The sequence below is a fragment of the Lithobates pipiens genome, unplaced genomic scaffold (assembly GCF_037356315.1).
Source record: "Lithobates pipiens isolate NorthernLeopardFrog02 unplaced genomic scaffold, aLitPip1_a1.2 Scaffold_8, whole genome shotgun sequence".
NCBI classification, from domain to species: Eukaryota; Metazoa; Chordata; class Amphibia; order Anura; family Ranidae; genus Lithobates; species Lithobates pipiens.
Genome location: NW_027507903.1, coordinates 559,970,489 through 559,995,499, shown reverse-complemented (window position 1 = coordinate 559,995,499; position 25,011 = coordinate 559,970,489). Strand labels below are relative to the sequence as shown.

At 45.4% G+C, this 25,011-nt stretch overlaps 1 protein-coding gene across 3 annotated transcripts in view; it reads right to left on the bottom strand.

Annotated features, from left to right (window-relative positions):
- Positions 1-15,537: 15,537 nt before the first annotated feature.
- LOC143960969 (CD209 antigen-like protein C) overlaps positions 15,538-25,011 on the bottom strand; it is a 158,707-nt gene continuing 149,233 nt past the window's right edge. For all 3 annotated transcript variants that reach the window (XM_077470036.1, XM_077470035.1, XM_077470038.1), the window contains one exon: positions 15,538-15,849. In XM_077470036.1, coding sequence (XP_077326162.1) covers positions 15,717-15,849 — 133 coding nt within the window. In that variant the 3' untranslated portion in view covers positions 15,538-15,716. The remainder of the gene's footprint in view (positions 15,850-25,011) is intronic.

Here is a 25,011-nt window from a genome sequence, read left to right as displayed (position 1 = left end):
CAGAGTGCCAGGGTTCATTAGTAATTGACGCAAAGATTCAGGAATAATTTCAACAAAGTCCCCAGAAGCTCAACAGCAATTCCATAAACTGCCACCTGATTGTGGTTTTCTCAATCACAAGCATATCCCTTCTTTCGGAGATTGGTAGTAGCAACCAAGCGAGTCGTCTTCCTCCAGATGGTGGATGGGGCTGCAGGGCTGTGATTGGCTTTAGCAGTGGTCCCCCCCCCCCACCTTAGCAGAACTGCACTCAATCTCTTTCCCATCACAAAAGATGACAATCGCAGCTACAGCAAAGTTGGATAAACAATGTTTCCCATCTTTTACAATGTGTGGAAGGACAGTGCCTCCCCCTCAGTGCAGGTGCGGCATGGGGAATTCTGAAATTGGAATGCATTAGTGTCTCACTGACGGTTCCCTGCACTGCTCTGCTGATGGGGAAGGAGTCGAGTGCCAGCAAAAGAGGCTTTGCGTGCCGCTTGCGTGCTCCTGCCCTAAGGGTATATTGAAAGGAATTTTTCATTTTTATGCTTTCGCATTAAGCATTAATAAATCACTGCTCATTTAATGATGACATTTTTTACAAACTTTTTTTCATTGATACATGTTCCCCAGGGTAGTACCCGGACCCCCGTAACCATTGTGTGCCCAATTATATGGCATATAAACCTTCAAAATGGGCAAAATGGGGTTCGTTATTTGGTTTCCGAACTTTCACAATGTTCAAAAGGTCTGGTGCGAACCAAACAGGGGGTCATTCGGCCCATCCCTAGAAGACACTTAAAGTGGAACAAAACTCACTTAATCAACATTAACTATATTCATTTAAATGCTGCTACCTTTAGTAAATAGAAAGGAAGGTATATTATATTTAATTGTTTTAACTTTTTTGTTTTACATTTCTTCAGTTGCTTCCTGGTTTCTGGCCTAGGGCAAAATTATGTCATACATCTCAGGAATCTTCATGAGCATTTTTTTCTTTCATACGGAGGAGGGGAGGAGGGTCTTTCTCAGCTAAGCACCCGCAGTTGCCTGCATGCCTCAGCTAAGGGCTAGTGGATTCCATAACGTAATTTCTACATGAATCATCTGTCCTTATACAAGATGGCCACAGCTAGAAATGCTAGAAAGGTATTTTTCTCCACAAAGGTGATTTCTCAACAACATAAAGCATAAAGACAGGGATGAATGGATGGGTCGGTTTGCTTTAAATGAAAAAAAAATAAATCAAATAGAGTTTTCAGTTCGTGGTTCTCATGATGAGTAGCCAAACTTTCCTGCAATGTCCATTACTCCTAATGGCATTATTCTGCACAGTAGCCTCTTCCCAATATGATCAAAACAGGCAATTGTATTCCTGCTCTAGTCTTTTTGAATGTACTCTCCAGCAAAGCAGAATAAATGCCCTAGGCCCAGGTTTAGGAAAAATCTTTCAGCAAAGACCCTCCATAGGTAGCAGGCTTGGAAGGCAAATATCCTACAGGACAACCTCCTCTCCAATCCAGGATGCAAAAATTCTTTTTCACTAGCAATACCACTTCTAGTGATTTGGCCCCTTTCACACTGGAACGGTGCGGGCATCAGCGGTAAAGCACCGCAATGTTTAGCGGCGCTTTAACATCGTTTTAATCCCCCGCTAGTGGCCAAAAAAGGGTTAAAACCGCCGGCTGCAGCGGCGCTTTGCCAGCGATATAGCCACGCTGTCCAATTGATTTCAATGCTCCTTTCACCGCTCCTTTCACCGCTCCAGAGATGCGGCTAGCAGGACTTTTTTCACCATCCTGCTAGCGCTCCGGCTTTCACACTGGAGTGAAAGGGGCTGTTTTTTTCAGGTGCTACACATGCGCTATTCTTAGCGCTGTAGCGCCTGAAAACCGCCCCCAGTGTGAAAGGGGCCTAAGTATTAACTCAAAAAAATTTTATTATTTTGCTCTACCTTCCAGGGACACTTCCTGGAATCAGAGCTCAGGCTGACTACAGTGCAACTGCAATAAATTCAGTGGCGGCTGGTGTTTTTTTTTTAGGGGGGGCTACAAACAGCCCTCCCCCCGGGCCACAAAGAGGAGTGGCACCCCCCCCCCCCGCTGCACTAACACACTCCTTCACCCCCACCTGCTGTCCTTACTTGCGGGCAGTGAGAGAGTGGTGGGCTCGGGGAAAGCTGCTCTGGTGTCCTCTCCCGGGGCAGCTTTTTCATTGTCTCCTCTCTCTCTCTCCCCTCCTCCTGGCGCTAGGCATCCAATAGGATCACCAGACATTTTGGCCAATCAGGAAACAGGTTTCATACCTGCTGACTGATTGGCTGTGTGGAGGATCATTGTTGCAACAGCCAATTTTTTTATTCGCGGTTGCAACACACCTGGGTGGGCTCCAGATGTAATGCTCTGCGTCCAAAGTCCACCCTATTCCCTGCAAGGAAACAATTAATACCAATCTCACTGCTCATGGCAGAATTCAAATGTGCCAAATCTGCTAACAAACTAAATTTATATTTTGTCTTGGTGGGGAAATAAATGATGTAATAAAGTACAGAACCTCAGACCAAAGCTCTGAAAAGAGATAAAAAATAATCAAGGGAGGCATAGGGAGGAAAAGGCTCTAGGATTTAATATGCATTTGAATTCCCATAAATGGGGGTATAGACACCCCTGTTCACATTACCCAGTATAATTATATGCCTGACCATTCTATAGTATGCAGTGGCCTTCAAAAATAGCTTAGAGCAGTGGTCTTCAACCCTGCCCTCAGGGCCCACTAACAGGCCAGGTTTTATGCATTACCTTGGGGAGATGCAGACTAGAATACTGCAATCACTGAGCAGCAAATTATATCACCTGTGATGTATTTCAGTTATCTTGCAAACCTGGCCTGTTAGTGGGCCCTGAGGATAGGGTTGATGACCACTGGCTTAGAGGATACTGATAGCAAAAAGTAAGATTATCACACAATCTATAAATCACTTCCCAGTATAAAGACTTCTAGAGTGCACTAAACCTTTTTAATATCTATGCAAACCATGAAAGTACATGATCAAAACAAAACTTTTTGTAAACAGTACATAGTCATGTTTACTATGCTACCTGCCAAAGGATTTGTATTTCTTTACAGTCACTTTTAATACTGATACTCATTTTCAGTGCTGCACAAACAGAAAGGTTATGACAAAGCGGTTAGCCTTCCTGATTCAGGCCACATTGGCGAGTACCAACATATGGAGTTGTTTGGAAAAGTCCGGCCGGAGAAAGATGTAAGTATTCCACCACGTTAAAGCATTCCTAAAGCCTAAAATGTGCGTTGGATGATGAGAGAAATGGTTAAAACTAGTGATGGACGAATTTCCGACGGGACGTTTCGCGAACACGAACCGCGAACGCGGCCGATAGTTCGCGAACCGTAACGTTCGCGGGGGGCCCCATTGACTTCAATGGGAGGCGAACTTTACAAACCTACAGGTCATATTTGCAGCCACAAAATAATTACTAGCTGTGCACACATAGTCCCACCACATGGCCAATGACATAACACATGTATGAGGTGAATCTAGGATCGACAACTACAAGCATTCTTTTTTTATATGTGAAATTCTGACAATTCAGGACTCAGGAGCGCAAGAAGGCAATGGAGGAGAGGGAAGGTCAGGGTAGGCTAAGAAAAGGGTGCAGGAGATGATCACCAGCACCGTGATATAGAGCACTGACACCTGCACGTGATAGAGTGATCTGACACCAGCACCGTGATAGAGAGCACTGACATCAGCACCGTGACATAAAACACTGACATCAGCACCGTGATATACAGCACTGACACCTGCACCGTGATAGAGTGATCTGACACCAGCACCGTGATAGAGAGCACTGACATCAGCAGTGTGACATAAAGCACTGACACCAGCACCGTGATATACAGCACTGACACCTGCACCGTGATAGAGTGATCTGACACCAGCACCGTGATAGAGAGCACTGACATCAGCAGCGTGACATAAAGCACTGACACCAGCACCGTGCTATACAGCACTGACACCTGCACCGTAAGCAGCCCCAGGAGAAAGTCAGCATAGCACAGGGAAGGTGGGAGCCCCTCATAATGAGCATAGCACAGGGATGGTGGGAGCCCCTCATAATATGCACAGCAGAGTTACAGCCCCAGGAGGAAGTCAGCACAGCACAGGGATGGTGGGAGCCCCTCATAATAAGAAGCCCCAGGAGGAAGTCAGCATAGCACAGGGATGGTGGGAGCCCCTCATAATGAGCATAGCACAGGGATGGTGGGAGCCCCTCATAATATACACAGCAGAGGTACAGCCCCAGGAGGAAGTCAGCACAGCACAGGGATGGTGGGAGCCCCTCATAATGAGCATAACACAGGGATGGTGGGAGCCCCTAATAATGAGCATAGCACAGGGATGGTGGGAGCCCCTCATAATATGCACAGCAGAGGTACAGCCCCAGGAGGAAGTCAGCACAGCACAGGGATGGTGGGAGCCCCTCATAATAAGCAGCCCCAGGAGAAATATGACACTGATCAACCTCTTCAAAAAGGAGGGTACGGGCATATAGTACGGTGTGCTTTTTGTGGACAAGGAAGTGAGCCAAATGAAGAAAGAAGGTCTGTGTGCTCGATTAAAAAAATCGTTTATAGACATATACATGGTCTTCTGGTCACATGTGTTGAATTCCTCCGAGATCCATGCCTCATTCATTTTTAGAAATGTGAGGTAGTTAACACTGTCGTGAGCTAGGCGAGTACGCTTATCGGTCACGATCCCCCCTGCTGCGCTGAACGTCCTTTCTGACAGGATACTGGACGAGGGGCAAGCCAACAGTTCGATTGCAAAGAGGTCAAGCCTGCCCACCCAGTAGTCCAGGGGTTCATCACTCCTCAGAGCATCCACATCGGCCGTTAACCCGATGTAGTCGGACACCTGACAGTCTAGGCGTTCCCTGATGCTGGATCCGGATGACACCTGTCGATGGGTCGGCTGAAAGAATGACCTCATATCCAAAGTCACCAACACATCTTCAAACCGACCTCTTCTTGCAGGCGCTGTTGGATTGGTACCCACAACTCCTTCTCTGGGAGTGGGAATTGCTCCTCTGCCAGCGCACGCAAAAGCAGAATGCAGCATTTCTCGAAGCAAGGCCTGGAAGTGCTCCATTCTTCCAGCCCTCTGTGATGGCAGTAACATTTCCGCCATTTTGTGTTTGTACCGGGGGTCTAAGTACGTTGCCACCCAGTACTGGTCCTTGGCCCTTATGCTTTTTATACGGGGGTCCCTATTAAAACACTGGAGCATGAAGGCCCCCATTTGCACTAAACTGGAAGCGGTGTGGTGGCCTGGCTCCTGCTCAGCATCCAGGATAATGTCGTCCTCTTCATTCTCCTCTCCCCATCCACGCACAACAACAGGGATCCCAGAAAGGTTTAAGCATGCTCTTCTTGCTCCTCCTCATCTGCCCCGGCACCATCCTCCTCTGACTCCTCTTCAGACTCCTGTTGTTCACTTGTCTCAGATAGAGTAGCCCCCCCTGGGAATTCATCCAGCATTGAGACTTCCTCATCTTCCCGCTCCTGCTCCTCCACAGCTTGATCAATGACACGACGCAATGCACGCTCCATAAAGAAGGCATAAGGTACCATGTCACTGATGGCGCCATGGCTGCGACTGACAAGTTTGGTGATCTCCTCAAATGGCCGCAGAAGTCTGCATGCGTCGCGCATGAGCAGCCACTGGAGCGGTGAAAAAAAAAACAGCTCCCCAGAACCTGTTCTGCCGCAGAGTTCATACAGGTAGACGTTAACTGCACGTTTCTGCTGGAGCAGCCTATCAAGCATATAGAAGGTTGAGTTCCATCGCGTCGGGCAATCGCAAATAAGACGTCTGACCGGCAGATTGTGTCGCCGCTGAATGTCAGCAAGGCGAGCCATGGCGGTGTAAAATCTTCTTAAAATGGGCCGAGATATTCCTTGCCTGCCGCAAGATGTCCTGGACCCCAGGGTATTTGACAAGGAATCGCTGCACGACCAAGTTTAAGACGTGTGCCATGCATGGCACGTGTGTCATTTTGCCCTGTTTCAATGTGCTAAGCAGATTGACACCGTTGTCACACACCACTTTACCAACTGTCAAATTGAGCGGTGTTAGCCACTGATCTGCCTGTGAACGCAAAGCTGAAAGGAGTGCCGGGCCAGTGCGGCTCTTGGCTTCCAGGCACAACAGACGCAGTACGGCATGGCAACGTCTCACCTGGCATGTCGAATAGGTTCTGGGGAGCTTGGGGCGGCGCAGCGGAAGAGACGCTAGCAGCGGAAAAGGAGGAGTCAGCCGAGGAGGAGTGGGAGGAGGATGGAGTAGGAGGAGGAGGAGAAGAAGAGCCAGGCCTGCATGCAATCCGTGGCGGTAAAACCAAATCTACACGGGTGCCACGGGTTACATGCTTGACAGCCATCAGAAGGTTCACCCAGTGGGCAGTAAAAGTGATATACCTTCCCTGCCCGTGTTTGCTAGACCATGTGTCTGTGGTTAGAGGTATCTTGGCACCGACACTGTGTGCCAGAAATACATTCACTTGCCGCTGAACATGGCCATATAGTTTTGGGATGCCCTTCTGTGAGAAATACTTCCTTCCTGGGACCTTTCATTGTGGTGTTCCAATGGCCACAAACTTTCGAAAGGCCTCCAAATCCACCAGTTTATATGGCAGTAGTTGGCGGGCTATCAGTTCTGACAAGCCAGCCGTCAACTGTTGGGCAAGAGGGTTATCCGGCGTCATCATTTTTTTACGCTCGAACGTTAGGCCCACGGAAGCCTGCCTTTTTGCAGAAAAACGTGAGCTTGGCGTGATGGAAGGTGGAGTGGAGGACAATTATGAGGAGAGAGGAGAATGAGAAGTAGAAGACGAGGCTGGACGGTGAGAGTCTAGAGTGTGGCTTTGTGTGTTCCGTTGCTCCCACTGGGCTCAGTGATGGCAGCTCATGTGCCTTCTTAAGGCGGTCATCCCTAGGTGAGTGTTGGGCTTACCGCGACTAATGCGTTGACTGCAAAGATTGCAGATGGCAACACTATTGTCAGCAGCGGACACGTTAAAAAAAGCCCACACTGCGGAGCCATGTGCCAGCGTCCTGGGAGCACCAGATGTGACCGTACATGGTCGATGACTCGCTCCTGATACATTAGCAGTCTGCTTTGTCCCTCCTGTTCAATGTAAGTTATTCCTGCTTCTCCTCCCTATCTGATGGTCCATATCTCCCTCTGAACTCCCCTCCTCTTCCTCTCTTGTGGGCACCCACGTGACATCACTAGACCACGTGACATCACATCATCGACGTCACCTTCCCCACCGCTATAAATAGAGATCTCAGAGTAGGCAGCAACACCGGGGACCAACCTCCTCCTTGTGCTGATCTGGGTACTGTCGTCAGACTGCTGAGTGGCGGTTGTTGCTACTCTTCTCCTGATCCAATGCCAAGAGTGGCTGCGCATCAGAAATGTCTTGATATGGATCGGAAAATAATTCTTGTGACTCAAGCGGAAGGTATGTGGTGGTGGTGGTGTTGTTGGTGGTAGTGTCTTTGAGGGTGCACATAGCAGAGAGTGAGGAAGAGGGTGCAGATCGAGAGGATGAGGAGGGTGCAGAAGAGTAAGGCTGAGTGAGCCACTCAACCAATTCTGGTGCTTCTTTTGACGTAATCGCACGTACCTTCTGCAATTTCCCACTTTGGCTCAAGCCTGTTGCTCCTGCCCTACCCCTACCACCCCTGCGGAAGGGCCTGCCTCTTCCTCTGCCTGTCATTTTTTAAATGACCCTGTGACAAAACTCTCTAGAGAAGTGCAGTATGGATGTGGAAGAGGGTATATAACACCCCGCTTCAATCTGTTGTTTTTTGGGGCCACTGGTCTATCACACCAGTTACAATACTTTTTTTTTGGATTGCGTTTGTCACTCTTTGTAGTATCGCTGCAGAACCGCACAGCAGTCACAATGCTGCACAATGGAAACGCACTATACTATGCTTTCTATATGCAAGTATTTTATACGTGTATTACACAACTATATACTGCACACCAAATAGTACACCTATACCAGTCCTTAAGGACCTTTGTGGAACTACTAGGTTGTGATTAGCAGACTGTACCTCACTCAACCCTAGATACTGTAGTACACTATACCTTACCAGTACTTATAAGGACCTTTGTGGAACTAGTAGGTTGTGATTAGCAGACTGTACCTCAGTCCCTATACTGATAAAGGACTACTGCAGAATAGGGCAGCAGTCAGCAGTAGTGCACCTCAACCCTATGTATTGTGGACCTATACCAGTCCTTAAGGATTAGCAGACTGTACCTCACTTAACCCTATATACTGTAGTACGCTAACGCTATACCTTACCAGTCCTTAGAAGGACCTTTGTGGAACTTGTAGGTTGTGATTAGCAGACTGTACCTCACTCAACCCTATATACTGTAGTACGCTATACCTTACCAGTCCTTAGAAGGACCTTTGTGGAACTAGTAGGTTGTGATTAGCAGACTGTACCTCAGTCCCTATACTCATAAAGGACTACTGCAGCAGAAGGGCAGCAGTCAAGTATAATATTCTTTCTATATTTGGAAGAAAGAATATTATATGTGCACAACCCTATTACCATACCAGTCCTGAAAAGTACCTTTGTGGACCTAATAGTAACAGCTAATGATTAAACTGACTGTCCCTCACTGCTACACACAGCTTCCTGTCTGTCCCTATTTAAACTGACAAAACATAGGCTGCTGCAACAATAACTTGAATAGCACAGCACTCAAAACTATATCCTGTACTACTACACCATACCAGTCCTGAAAAGGACTTTTGTGGACCTAATAGTAACAGCTAATGATTAAACTGACTGTCCCTCTCTGCAACACACAGCATCCCGTCTGTCCCTCTCTCAGCACTGACAAAAGACAATCTGCTGCAACAATGACTTGAATAGCAGTGCCTCAAACCTATATCCTGAACTACATCTACACCTAATAGCTAGCGATTTGGGTCACTGCAGTCTCTCCCTGCTCCACACAGCAACCTCTCCCTATAGTGACAGTAGAAATAATGTAAAATGGCCGCCGGATTGGGTCTATTTATAAGTTAGGGGGAATGTCCAAGTGTCCATGTGCTGTAATGTCTCAATTGGCTGTCCTGTACCCCATGATGGATGTGTCATCATAGGTCAAAGTTCTTTTACACAGTAAACACGTAAGTCCGCTGGGCGAACAGCGGCAATAGTCCGCCGATCGGGCGGATCGCGAACAGCCCAAATTCGCAGCGAACCGACCGCCGGGCGAACCGTTCGGCCATCCCTAGTTAAAACACCTATTGGCTTATTTTTGCCCATCTGTGTTCTATTAGGGAGATGTGCCCCCATTTCAGGTCCTGAAGACACAAGGAATTGAGAAGGAAATCTTTTCAAAGTGAGTGAAATACCCTCTTAGACAGTCATCACTGGAACAATGTGTTCCTATTTTTCTATTCCCGTTGTGGTGACAAACTTTTCAGTTCAGTTGTAATGGTCACCAGAACAAAAATAGACAGCCACAAAACCTTTTTTGTGCGGGAGCTCAGTTCGAAGGGGGTAAATCTTGCCTACAATGGATGACGATATCTTATAAAATGCTGGTCATTGGAGATGTCTATGGCTGTTTATGGTTGTCCATTAAGCACCTTGCTTTTTAAGGGCTTATTGAGAATCATCCACTTGATGTGAGGCACAGCTTCTTGGACAGGTGTTTCTTAACAATAATGTGTGATTGGCCACTCTATAATTTGAGGGTCCATTTATTCTGGTAAGGAGATCTGCCTAATTACTGTGGGCCGTGTGTACACTGAAGTTGGTGCAGGGATTTCCATCTTTCAGCATTTATTATTTATGGGCTTTTTTATGAATTTGATTTTGCATTAATTAGCGCAACATATTATTTTAACAATAAAACGTAATGGGTTGCTAACCCTTCTCTACCCTATTACAAAATTATAAAAATGTTTGGACTTTAGATACACAGTACAATGTAAACAAAACTTGTTTGAACCCTTTCAATGTCTAGGTATCATTTAAACCTGCCCACTGCCCAGGTCACATTTAGTGATTTCAATTAGCAATAACTATTTTACATACCACATTTTTTTTTACACATTTTATTGGCATATCATGCTTTTATTTGACACAAAACTTGTGCTCAGATTTATATTTTAGGAGTTTGATTAATGCATTTGATTAAATTATTAAGAATTGTGTATCATTAATATTATTATAAATTTTTATAAAATATTTTAACAAATTTACAGTATTTTCTCCTATTTATCCTGAGTACATGGTCCCACATATGACAGCAGAGTAAGGGTCAATAAAATACTACATACATTTTAGACTTCTAACAATTAGGAATTTTCTAGTACAATGGTTATCACTAAGCATCCTGGGACAATATTATTGTACAGCAGGGCCATTGTAAATGGGTTGACCCTTTTGAAGGGTCCCACTCAGGGGTAGACATGTGCAATTTTGTTTTGGTCCGAATACAAATTCAGACAAATTTTTGGTTATTCGGCGATTCGGATGTTTCTCTGAATGAAACAGTAATGAATAGTAAGAATTTTGTTGAAATCCGTTAAAATTAGTTTTGTTTATTAATTTTCTAACGAATTCCAACTTTTCAGAAGAATTAGAATTTGGATTGGTCGAAGAACAATCGCCCGATTCAAATTTTGTGTGTGAGAAGTACTAGCTGGTTGTTAAGCAGCGGACCAGAAAGCCAGCCGACTGCGTCCAATAGAAAAATGTTTAAAAAAATGGTGTATGGTGTCCCCCACCCCAGTCCATACCAGGCCATTCTTGTTTTTAAGGGTTAACCTATGCCAATTTTTTTTTTTAAAGCGTGAGGGCCCCCCCAGAATCCACATCAGACCCTTATCCGAGCATGAAGCCTGGCAGGTCAGGAAAGGGAGGGGGATGAGCGAGCACCCCCCAAACCAGGCCACATGCCCTCAACACGTCAGAACCATGTGACGTAACTACTGGGTGGCCCCACACCTTGCCTATATAAGAACTGTCAAAGCCAAAGAGAGGGAAGCGTTTTTTGCCATATTTCGATTTTTAAGGTCAGCGGCCATCATGATGGGCAATGGAGGTATATATATATATATATATATATATATATATATATATATATATATATATATATATAAATGTCAGTCCTTTGCCGTTAAATACCATTGTTATGGCAGCAGATGCCATAACCCCAGTATTTTCTTCAACTGCAGGTGGTCTGCTTTAGGATTATCGTGGTCTCCATGGTGGATTCGGCACAAAATCACTTTTATCAGTGGTGGGATGCGTCATCACTGCCGATTACCAGAGCCGTCGGTAGTGGCGGAGATGATCCGAGGCTGTCCCCTGAGAACCAGGGAGTCAAGTGGGGGAAAGATGGTCTTTGTTTTTATTTTATTTTTTGTAAATTTGTGTTTATGGTCTTTGTTTTTATTGAAATAAAAAAAAAATTTTTTTTTATTGCATGTAAGTGTAAATGTGAGATTTGAGGTATTTTTGACCCCAGATCTCACTTTTAGAAGGTCCTGTCATGTTTTCTTCTATTAGGGATGTTTACATTCCTTGTAATAGGAATAAAAGTGATCCAAAAATCTTTTTTTAAGGGACAGTGTATAAAGTAAAATAAATAATACAAATTTTTTTTTTTTAAGGTACCCCATCTCTCTGTGCTCACACGCAGAAGTGAACGCATACGTAAGTCGCGCCCGCATATGTAGACAGTGTTTAAACCACACATGTGAGGTATCAGCGTGATCGTTAGAGTGAGAGCAATAATTCTACCAAAAGACCTTCTCTGTATCTCTAAACTGGTAACCTCTAAGACCGCTGCGAAATACAGTGTGACAAAATATTGCAATGACATCCATTTTATTCTCTAAGGTGTCTGAAAAAGAATATATAATGTTTGGGGGATTCTAAGTAATTTTCTAGCAAAACAAAATTATTTTAATATGTAAACACCAAGTGTAAAAAAATAGGCCTGGTCCTTAAGTGGTTAATAAAGGACTGGTCAAAACCTGTGTTTCTTACTTTTTACACTTTTTTTGGTTTATGGATACGGGTATGATGTACCGGATACCCATTCAAATGGGGGAGGTGGGATCTGGGGCCCCCCCTTGTTAAAGGGGGCTTCCAGTTTGCGATAAGCCCCCCACCCACAGACCCCGACAACCACAGCCCACAGTTGTCGGGAAAAGGCCCTTGTCCCCATCAACATGGGGACAAGGTGGTTTGGGGCAGAGCCCCTCCTGCCCCAAAGCACCCACCCCCCATGTATTGGCGTCAGGATGGGGGCTAAGGGGGGCCCCCAAAAAGCCCCAGTCTCAGGCATTCACATATCTATTATTCAAAAAATATATCAGTACAGCGCAAATACAAAATAATATAGTAAATATCATAAAGTGAGAAAAAATAAATAAATAAAAAGTCCATATAGTGAGAGAGAAATTCAGAAAGAGTCCACTGTGTGTAATGTATCTTCAATCAATATATCAAGTGACGATGTGATCCCTTCACCATTGAGCAAGTTGAACTCTCACCTCAACAAGTGGACCTCTGATAAATCAGATAGGTCAAAAACGCATGTTCCCATCAAGGGTAGATCATAAGGTTACAGCAGACCAAGCGGAAGCATTTCCAGGTAAGGTTCTCCTCCGTATCATCAGATCAATGTGATATCATATATGAAAAAGAACAGGCAAATCTAGTGCTCTCTGGAGATCTGGAGATCTGGAGATCAGTGCTTCTAAATGTGAGTGGTATTTGTCTTTTATTTACTTGTTTAATAAATTTACATCAACGGAGAGCACTAGATTTGCCTGTTCTTTTTCATATATGATATCACATTGATACTGATGATTTTACCTTCCTAGATCAGGCAAATTGCTTAAAACAACAGTTCTTGGATAAGGGGTACTATGCACCTACTCTGGAAAAACAACTACAGGAGGTCACGCATATAAATAGGGACACTCTTTTACAGGTTAAAATCCCTCGTAACGACAATGATAAATTTAAGTGGTCTTTTATAACCACTTTTAACATGCAATATAGGCAAGTAAAAAAGATCTTTAGCAAACATTGGGAGGTTTTGAGAAAGGATCCTGTGCTTGGTCCCAATCTTCCTGAAAGAGCAAATGTTTTATTTAGAGGGGCTCCAACTCTGCAAGGCAAAATTGCCCCTAACATCATTAATCCTCCAATCCAGCCTACTTTTTTCCACAATTTGACAGGCTATTTCCCGTGCAGAAAATGCAGCGTGTGTCAACATAATGCATTGACACAACGCAAAATCTCAGAATTCACATCTACAGTAACTGGGAGAAGATATGCAATTAAATGTTTCTGCACCTGTAAAACTAAATATGTGGTTTATTTAATAACCTGCCCTTGTGGGAAGCAATATGTCGGTCGTACCACCAGAACTTTTTCCACAAGGGTCGGCGAACATATCTCCTTGATCAGAAGTAAATTGTCCAAGCACACGGTGCCGAAACACTACAGGGAGTGCCATAATAATGATTTACGTGGCACACATTTTATCGCGATAGATAGATATACCCCACCCTGGAGAGGGGGGCCTCTCACTCGTGGGGTTTCCAGGCTCGAGACTTTCTGGATCTATGAGCTTCAGTCCCACTCCCCATTCGGTATGAATGTGGAGTGGGACATTAACGCTTTCATAGACGATTCATAGGATCTTTTAGCACTATTGGTAATTTGCTATCCGGCATCACATATGTAAATCTGTGGGTATATTTACAGGTATTTTATTAGGTATTTTTCATTCATTTTTTATTTTATTTCATTTTATTTTATTTTATTTGATTCATCTATTTTTAATGATCAGATTAATTTTATTTACACATATCTTTTTATCTTTATGTCTTATGGTAAAACAGTCATTTAGATCACATAATCACTATTGTATGGTATATTATGTACAATGAGATATAGTCTATGTGTTTGTTTTGCATTATCAAGTTTCATTTTATTAATGGCCACTAGGTGTCATTATGCCACCTTTTTAGGAGTATCAGAGAGGAAATAAATTTTTTCTCGGGACTCAGGCCTCGTTTTCATTCCCTCTCCGCACCGGAGGTGATGTTCACTCACTTCCGGTTCCGGTGTTCGCCAATGCGCACTTCCGGTTCCGGTTTAAAATTGGAGAAAGGGTTTCAGACATCCCTCCACGTCCATCAGAATGGCTTTAAAAAAAAAATTTATTCAGAGGATTGGTCCCCCCTTTGCTGGTTATTCAATACCGCAGTGTATGAAGTGGTTTTTCCTTTTTTCTTCATACACTGATGTGAATGGGTGGAACGCATGTAATGTGAGACGTGGAACGCACGCCAGGCCGAGGCGTGGAACGCACGCCAGGCCACCATTTTCATCCGCACCGGAAGTGGGGCTTTCCACTTCCAATTTTAGTTCTAAACAGATTGGACATATAGGTGGAATGCATAATAACCGAGGCGTGGAACGCACGCCTGTCCGCCATCTTGGATACACCGGAAGTGGGCATAATTGCGACATATGGGGGAATGACTTCATTTTATGGTGTGAGTACCTATACAAGGCAGTATGGCAGTAGCGGGAGCCCACCCCAGATGATGACCGGTGGGTCGAAACGCGTCGGGAGGACTTCGCTACTGCCACCTTTTCTCTCTGACATGCTTTATTATCCATCTTGGAAATGTGAGTTTTAGCAAAATTTTTTTTTTATTAAAGAGTTTTTAAAAAAAACGTTATTATGCCATGTTGGCCTTGTTTCTTCATCTTCCATGCCTGAGTTGTTGTCGGATTTGTACATGAAGAATAGTGACTACATCTAGTCGTTTGTTGGGATCGTAAATGCCATGATTGATACGTCCAATTCTTAAGACCATGTTGGCTGGGATCACAAGCTTTGATTGACCCCTGAGGCGTACGTCTACTAGGGTCATATAGATCTGGTAAGCTCGTGCCCTATAAGGTGGTGGGATCGTCACAGGGTGAAATATTATCTTCCTTGGTCACAACATCACAGAATTCTGGTTGCCATCATAACACATCCGGATTGACATCTTGCACGTTCATTTGGACTATATATTTATATATGGACTTTTATCACTGTGATTATCTATCTGTAGTTACCGGTTGTTTCACCACTGGGATAAATATTCACACAGTCACCATATAATTTTTTTCATTTTTTGTTTACATATATATTCGAAAGTCACTTTTTATATATACTTCTAAGTTTTGTTGCCACGCAGCACCATCCCCCTTTCTTTGGGGTATTTTTACATATTTTGATACACATGAGCACTCATTATTTTGTATCACCATAAGGAATATATATATATATAAGTGGAGCGCTTACACTATACTTTTGACAAGATTATTTAACTGTTTCACCACCTGCCTACATACAGATGGCAGGCTTGAAGGAGTTAAGCTATGCATACAATGAGGAAGACTTAGAACCTTTTACCTGTTGAGAAAATCGGACAGAACAGTTACAGATTAGAATTGTTAGCAAAAGGAACACAGAAAGATCCGGCAGAGGATCTTAGAGTTCCCGACTCTGTTAAAAGCGAAAAAAAAATCTCTTGAGTTGGGTTGTAATTCTTCGTGTTTGCGTGAAGCCGGTCTCATATCAGCCTCTTCTCACAGATAGCATATTGGGTTTTATCACACGGAGAATCATTCCATTTTTCAGCAATGGAGACTTCAGCACAGTCTTCCTTATTTTCAAAGTTATTTGGCTCATTATTGTTCCAAAACCTGCCACAGGGAAAAGCACAATGAAAAAAAATCACTATTTTCCATTCCCCATTATCAGCTAGTGAGACACATTTTGATTGCTGACAAGTCATCAGTGATCATCTGTGCCACATCAGTTATCATCTGTTCCACATTAATCTCACATCAGTGTTCATCCGTGCCACATCCGTGATCATCTGTGCCACATCAGTGCTCATCCTTGCACATCCATGCCACATCAGTGCTCATCCGTGCCACATCCATGCCACATCAGTGATCATCCGTGCCACATCAGTGATCATCTGTGCCACATCAGTTATCATCTGTTCAACATCGATGTCACATCAGTGCTCATCCGTGCCACATCAGTGATCATCTGTGCCACATCAATGCCACATCAGCGCTCATCTGTGCCACATCCATGCCACATCAGTGATCATCCATGCCACATCAGTGCTCATCAGTGCCACATCCATGCCACATCAGTGATCATCCGTGCCACATCAGTGCTCATCCATGCCACATCAGTGCTCATCCATGCCACATCCATGCCACATCAGTGATCACCCAAGCGACATCAGTGCTCATCCGTGCCACATCCATGCCACATCAGTGCTAATCCGTGCCACATCCATGCCACATCAGTGATCATCCGTGCCACATCCTTCCACATCAATGTCACATCAGTGCTCATCCGTGCCACATCAGTGATCATCTGTGCCACATCCATGCCACATCAGCGCTCATCTGTGCCACATCCATGCCACATCAGTGGTCATCTGTGCCACATCCATGCCACATCAGTGGTCATCCGTGCCACATCCATTCCTCATCAGTGCTCATCTGTGCCACATCCATGTGACTACAGTGCCTATCAGTGCCACTACAGTGCCCATCAGTGCCTCACAAAAGTGTAATAGGTAGTCAAATTAGATTTGAAATGTATGTCCATAGAACACGCTCCCTGCACGTTGGGCCTCTGTATGTGGCAAGGCTGTGTAAAAGTCTCACACATGTGGTATCGCCACACTCAGGAGGAGTAGTAGCATATGTTTTGGGGTGTCATTTTTGCTACGTACATGCTATGTGTTAGAAATATCTTATAAATGGACAAATTGTATAAAAAAAAAAGCATTTCCATTTTTTTCCCACATTTTACAAAAACATGTGGAAAAAAATGACATGTTCAAAAGACTCATTATGCCTCACAGTATATACATTGGGGTGTTTACTTTACAAAATGTAAAAGGTAATTTTTTGGGCATTTCCATTGTTCTGGTGCTCTAGGGCCTTTAAAAGTGTAATGCTGCGTACTGACAGGAACCATGAAACAGACAGAGACAGAAGTACAATCAAATCACACTTGTTTATTAATAAAAATAAAAAGGTAAATAGAAAAAAGCGTAGTCAAGCATAGCCAGAGTCCAGTAACCAGTCCAAAGTTCATAAACCAGATCGGATAATCAGCCAGTCCAGACGTCAGGGATCCAAGGAGAGCAACTGCAAGCAGGATAGAAGCCAGGAGGGATGTCAGCAAGCCAGTCTTGAAACAAACAGCAGGAGATGGTTCCTAGTGATGTGACCAACGCGAAGGTAAAGGAAAGAGTGAGCTGGAAGGCTATAAATAGGCAGGTCAGACAAGCATCATCGGGAACAGCTGGTAACTGTGGAAAGAGAAGAGAGCTGGTAATTAGCCGACAGCTGAGTGGCCAGCCCAGAGGAGGAAGGGCTAAGCCAGCCCTGACAGTACCCCCCCCCAATGACTCCTCTCCCTTGGAGGGCCACCGGGCTTGAGGGGAAACCGTCTATGGAACTCGCGGAGGAGGACAGGGGCATGTACGTCAGAGGATGAAACCCAGGAGCGTTCCTCCGGACTGTACCCCTTCCAATGCACCAGGTACTGTATGCGCCCACGGAACCTACGGGAGTCAACAATGGATTGTACCTCATACTCCTCATGGTTCTCAACCTGAATAAGGTGAGGACATGGCACCGAGGTGGTAAATCAGTTACAGACCAACGGTTTCAATAAGGAGACATGAAACGCATTTGAGATGTGCATACTAGGAGGAAGGTCCAACGCGTAAGCTACTGGGTTAATCCTGCGAAGGATACGGAAAGGCCCAATAAACCGAGGTGCAAATTCACTGAGGGAACACGAAGTCGGAGGTTGCGAGATGAAAGCCAGACCCTGTCCCCAACCTGGTAGGAAAGTGCAGTCAGGCGTCTGCGGTCAGCATGGAGTCTGTACCTATCATTAGCATGATGCAAAGCCTCCTGGACTTGTACCCAAGTGGAACGAAGACCACGGAGATGCTCCTCTAACGCAGGAATACACTGCGGAACAAACGAGTCAGGCAACATGGGAAACCATAATTTGCCATAAATGGAGACAATCAGGAGGCAGAATTCAAGGCACTGTTGTGAGCAAACTCTGCCCAAGGTAATAGGTCAGACCAGTTGTTATGATGGTCAGAAATATAGCAACGTAGGAATTGCTCCAAGGACTGATTGTCTCATTCTGCGACCCCATTAGACTGCGGGTGATACGCAGAAGAGAATGCAAGCTGGATTCCCAACTGTGCACTAAAGGCTCGCCATAACTGGGAGACAAACTGACTACCCCTATCCGAGACAATCACCTTGGGTAGCCCATGTAAGCGAAAGATCTCCCAAGCAAAAATGGAAGCCAGTTCCTTAGAGGTGGGCAACTTCTTAAGTGAAATACAATGCCACATCTTTGAGAACCAGTCAACCACCATAAGGATAACAGTGTTGCCTTGGGAGTTGGGCAATTCCACAATGAAATCCATAGACAGGTGAGTCCAGGGCCTCTCTCCATTGGGTATGGGTTGTAGGAGGCCCACTGGAAGGTGTCATGGAGTCTTACTCTGAGCACACACGGGACAGGCAGCTACGAAGGCAGTAACATCAGCCCATAGACTACGCCACCAGAATTGTTGGGAGATGGCCCAAATGAGTTGATTCTTCCCAGGATGGCCAGCTGCCTTGGGAGAATGGTAAGTCTCGAGCACTGCAGTACGGAGAGTCTCTGGGACGAAGCAGCGGTCACAAGGTTTATCAGGAGGAGCATGGACCTGAGCAGCAAGAATTTTGTCACCCAAAGGAGAAGTAAGACTGGTGCGAACCGTAGCCAAGATACGATCGGGAGGAATCATAGGAACCAGAACCGACTCCGACTTGGAAGTGGTCAAAAATTGTCGTGACAAGGCATCAGCCCTTACATTCTTAGTAAGAATGAGACAATGTAATTAAAGCTCGACAAGAAAAGAGCCCATCGTGCTCTTCTGGGAGAGAGTCGCTTAGCCTCAGACAAGAATGTAAGATTCTTATGGTCAGTAAGAATAAGAACGGGCACAGTGGTACCTTCAAGGAGATGTCTCTATTCTTTCAGGGCTAAAATGATCGCCAACAGCTCTCTGTCACCAATACTCATAATTGCATTCAGCAGGTGACAATTTCTTGGAAAAGTAACCACACGGATGCATAGCGCTCTCAGAGTTAGGACGTTGAGACAGAAGGGCGCCAACTCCAGTCTCAGAAGCATCAACTTCTAGGATAAAAGGCAACGTAGGATCAGGATGTGCCAACACAGGAGCAGAAATAAAGGCAGCCTTGAGTGTCTCAAAGGCCTTAATGTACTCCGGAGACCAACTCTGTGGGTTACCGTCCTTTCTAGTCATATCAGTCAGAGGCTTGACCAGAGACGAGAAGTTACGAATAAACTTACGATAGTAGTTGGCAAAGCCCAGGAAACACTGCAGAGGACTTAAACCCACGGGTCGAGGCCACTGTAGGACTGCTGACAGTTTCTCTGGGTCCATCGAAAAACCAGCAGTGGAAATGACATAGCCCAGGAATATAACCTGTTCACGATGGAACTCGCACTTCTCCAGTTTACATTAGAGATTGTTCTCCCTTAGTTTCTGAAGAACATGACAGACATCTCTGTAGTGGCTCTCTAGAGACTTGGAAAATATGAGGATATCATTGAGATAAACCACCACACACATTTGCAACAAATCTCGGAGGACATCGTTAATACATTCCTGGAAAACTGCCGAGGCATTACAAAGGCCAAAAGGCATTACCGGGTATTCATAATGGCCTGTTCTGGTATTAAACGCAGTTTTCCACTCGTCGCCCTCCTTAATGCGCACAAGATTGTATACCCCTCTCAGGTCAAGCTTTGTGAAAACCGTTGCTCCCTTGAGGCGGTCAAATATTTATGTAATCAATGGAATCGGGTAGGCATTCTTAATCGTGACATGATTGAGACCCCTATAATCTATACAAGGTCTCAGTTCACCGCTCTTCTTTTTCACAAAGAAGAAACCAGCACCAGCAGGAGACGAGGACTTGCAGATGAAACCTTGAGAAAGTGCGTCAGCAACATACTCCTCCATGGCCTTATCCCCCAAGACCGACAAGGGTAAACCCGGCCACGAGGAGGTATGGCATCAGGTTGAAGGTCAATTGCGTAATCATAAGACCGGTGTGGAGGCAAACTACCGGCTTGACCTTTATCAAAGACATCGCCAAAATCACGGTACTCCTCCGGCAGGGAGGGAAGTGAAGCGGTGCACAGGACCTTGGATACCTTCAGGAAGCATGTCTCACTGCATTATGGGGACCAGGAGAGAACCTCAGCACGGAACCAATCAAAAGAGGGGTTGTGCCTCTGTAACCAAGGATAAACAATAACCAGCGGAAATCTGGGTGAGGAAATAACTTAGAATTGGATTATCTCATGGTGAAGAGCCCCTACGGCCATGGACAACGGAACCGTCTCATGAGTCACATGGGCAGGCTGTAAAGGTCTCCAATCAAGAGCCTCAATGGCAAGTGGAGTGTCACGCAGCTGCAGTGGAATCGAGTGCTGCGTAACAAATGCAGCATCAATGAACAGGCCTGCAGCCCCAGAGTCGATTAGCGACTGTATCTCGATGGATGACTCAGCCCAAGAAAGGGTGACCAAAACCAGGGGCTTATCCTTCTGGATAACTGGGGACGAAACAACGCCACCTAAGGTCTGTCCATGACAGGACCTCAAGGTTTGGGCGTTCCCTGGATTGGTAGGACAAGACTTCAAAAAGTGACCTGCCTTGCCACAATAAAGGCACAATCTCTCCCTCCTCCTAAAGGCTCTCTCATCCGTAGAGAGACACGTGAAGCCCAGGTGCATGGGTTCATCTTCACTGACCAACTCGGTACCAGGAGGCATGGGAGGTGAGAGAGGCATGGGTGGGACTACAAAGCTCGGAGGCAAACATACACTTCAGCAAGCGCTCCTTAAGGGAAAGTCTTTCTCTGAGTCTGGAGTCAATGAGGATGGCAAACGAGATCAAGCTCTCCAACTCAGTGGGTATATCTTGGGCTGCTATCTCATCCTTTATGGAATCCGAGAGACCATGAGAAAAAGCAGCCACGAGGGCCTCATTGTTCCAAGCAACCTTTGCTGCCAGAGTATGAAATTCAATGGCGTAGTCGGCAACAGTTCTCGTACTCTGTTTGTGTGCCGGAACGTCAAAAAACGCTTTTAAAGGAGGCCACAAACTGAGGGTAACTCAAGACAACAGATTTTTGCGTCTCCCATAGAGAGTTAGCCCAAGCCAAGGCTCTCTCAGAAAGCAAAGATATCACAAAACCTATTTTGCTTCTGTCCGTGGGAAACGCCTGGGGCAGCATTTTCGAAGTATATCTCAACCTGATTGAGAAACCCTCTGAATTGAACTGGATCACCCCCAAATCGCTGGGGAAGCAGAGCAGAACCAGACATACCTCTTATCTAGGTAATACTCGAGGCGGGTGCCTGCACAGAGACTGGCACAGCAGCAGGGACGGCCTGTGACTCAGGTTGTACCAGAGCAGCCAACGTAGGGGATTCCAGGTGAGCCGTGCAATTCAGGAGCGTTTGTAACGCCAAGGCAAACTGATCCATGCGGTGATCTTGCTCATCCAATCTGGAAAAAATATTACCAACAAGTGGATTGATTGTACCTTCTGAATTCATGGCCTTCGCGTACTGACAGGAACTATGAAACAGACAGGGACAGAAGTACAATCAAATCACACTTGTTTATTAATAAAAAATAAAAAGAATAGAAATAAATAGAAAAAGCATAGTCAAGCATAGCCAGAGTCCAGTAGCCAGATCGGGTAGTCAGCCAGTACAAAGTTCATAAACCAGATCGGGTAATCAGCCAGTCCAGACGTCAGGGATCCCAGGAGAGTAACTGCAAGCAGGATAGAAGCCAGGAGGGATGTCAGCAAGCCAGTCTTGAAACAAACAGCAGGAGATGGTTCCTAGTGATGTGACCAACGCGAAGGCAAAGGAAAGAGTGAGCTGGAAGGCTCTAAATAGGCAGGTCAGACGAGCATCATCGGGAACAGCTGGTAACTGTGGAAAGAGAAGAGAGCTGGCAATTAGCCGACAGCTGAGCGGCCAGCCCAGAGGAGGAAGGGCTAAGCCAGCCCTGACATGTACACATGATCGGACTATCTGGCGGATTCTGGTCCGCCGGACAATTCGACCACGTGTGGGCTCCGGCAGAATTTTGTCTTCCCAAAAGTCCGGCGGACTTTGAAAGAAGACTTGACTCAAAATATTCCACCGGACTTGGCTCTCCAGCGGACAATCTGCTCGTTTGTGTGCTAGTCGACCGGACTTTCCAAATGAATGGACTTGCCCACACACGGAGTAAAGTCATTTTGAACGTGACTTCAGGTACGATGGGACTAGCGAAGGAAGTCAATGTCGCCACCTCCATCGGCGAGATTGACACCTTGGTAGCCCTGTCGCCTGGTATGGATTTTAAGGGGAACCCCTACAGCGAAATAACAGTGTGGGGGTCCCCCCAAAGTCCATAGCAGACCCTTATCCGAGCACGCAGCCCAGCCGGTCAGGAAAGGGGGTGGGGACAAGATAGTGTCCCCCCTCCTGAGCCGTACCAGGCTGCGTGCCCTCAACATGGGGGGGTGGATGCTTTGGGGAAGGGGGCGCCCTGTGTTGATGAGGACAAGGGCCTCTTCCTGACAACCCTGGCCATTGGTTGTCAGGGTCTGTGGGTGGGGGCTTATCTGAATCCGGGAGCCCCCTTTAATAAAGGGCCCCAGATCCCGGCCCCCCACCCTATGTGAATGAGTATGGGGTACATCGTACCCCTACCCATTCACCTGGGGGAAAAACGTGTAAATAAAAAACACAACACAGGTTTTTAAAGTAGTTTATTAGGCAGCTCCGGGGTCTTCTCACCGGGCTCCTCCACTATCTTCTGCTCTTTTGCTAGCGGAGGAGCTCAACTTCTTCGTGCTTTCTGGCCTCTTCTCCCACTCTTCGGTTCTTCTGCCGGGCTTCTCCACTATCTTCTTCCAGCTCTTTTACTAGCGTTGGCCCAGTTGTCTTCTTCTTCTTCTTCACGCTCTCTCCTGCTGTAATACCGGGAACATGTTGCGCGGCGTCTTATATAGGCATAAGGGACGGGGTCACCGGGTGATGTCACATGGTGAACCCGTCCGTTTGTGTGTGGTCATGTGGGGGTAAGGCTGGTCGTTCAGAAAGTCTGGCGGACCTCCGCTGGAAATTCCAGCGGATAGTCTGATTCAGCCGGATAGTCTGATAATGTGTACGTGGCATAAGAGGTAGTCTAGAAATGAGATGTGTAATTCATGTTCCTAGAACACCTGATGGTGCTCCTTGCAGGTTGGTCCTCTGTATGTGGCCAGGCTGTGTAAACGTAGTATCACCATACTCAGGAGGAGTAGTAGAAAATGTTTTGTGGTGTAATTTTTGGTATGTACATGCTATGTGTTAGAAATATCTTATAAATGGACAACTTTGTGTTAAAAAAATAATGCTTTTTCATTTTTTTTTACACATTTTCCAAAAACTTGTGGAAAAAAATGACACGTTCAAAAGACTCATTATGCCTCATAGATTATATGTTGGGGTGTTTACTTTCTAAAATGGGGTGATTTTTTTGGGCAATTCTATTGTCCTTACACTCCAGGATATTCAAAAGTGTAAGAGGTAGTCTAGAAATGATATGGGTTTATTTATGTTAAATTTATGTTCCTAGAACGCCTGATGGTACTCCCTGCATGTTGGGCCTCTGTATGTGGCCAGGCTGTGTAAAAGTCTCACACATGTGGTATCGCCATACTCAGGAGGAGTAGCAGAATGTAATTTGGGGTTTCATTTGTGGTATGCATATGCTGTGTGAGAGACATAACCTGTTAATAGGACAATTTTGTGAAGAAAAACAAAAAAGAAAAAAGAAAATCTTCATTTTGCAAAGAACTGTGGGAAAAAAATTACAAGTGCAAAAAACTATTTGTACTTCCTTGCTTGTTAGTGTCCCAAGAAATGAGATAGGCCATCAGTACATCAGGTGTGATAAATTTTCATTTATTGCGCAAAAAATGAAAAACCCAGTGGTGATCAAATACCATCAAAAGAAAACTCTATTTGTGTGTAAAAAACTTCATATGGGTATAATGTTGCATGACTGAGTAATTGCCATTCAAAGTGTGAGAGCACGGAAAGCTGAAAATTGGTCTGGTTAGGAAGGGGGCTTAAAGTGGTGTTGCCACTAAAAAATAGAAAGTCGTTTAAAATTATTTGAAAAAAATGAATAAAAATAATTGGAAAAAAAATGTTTTACTCACCTCTAAATACCTGTTGCTAGGGGGTCCCTCGTAGTCTGCCTTCTTCCTTGCCCGGGCTGGTGACATCACTTCCCCTCGCGCCGCACAGTCACCTGGGACCTGTCACGTGTCCCAGGTGACTGTACGGCGTATCACGGCGCCCTGTTTTGCTCGCACATTCACAGTGGGTGCCCGGCTGTGAAGCCACAGCCGGGTGCCCACAGTACGCATGGTGGCGCAGTGAGCGGAGCAGGGAACGAGGGGGGGGTTTCGTTCCCTCGCATCGCTGGACCCTGGGACAGGTAAGTGTCCGCTTATTAAAAGTCAGCAACGGCAGTATTTGTAGCTGCTGACGTTTAATTTTTTTTTTTTTAGGGGGTACTCCACTTTAAGTGGCCATTGGACCACATTCTGTGTTTTTATCATATTTATGTGAGTAGTTTGTGTTTGAACACAAAAATTAAATCTTATACTTAAGCGGTGAGCACTTAGATCTTTTCTTTCTACCCATGACCT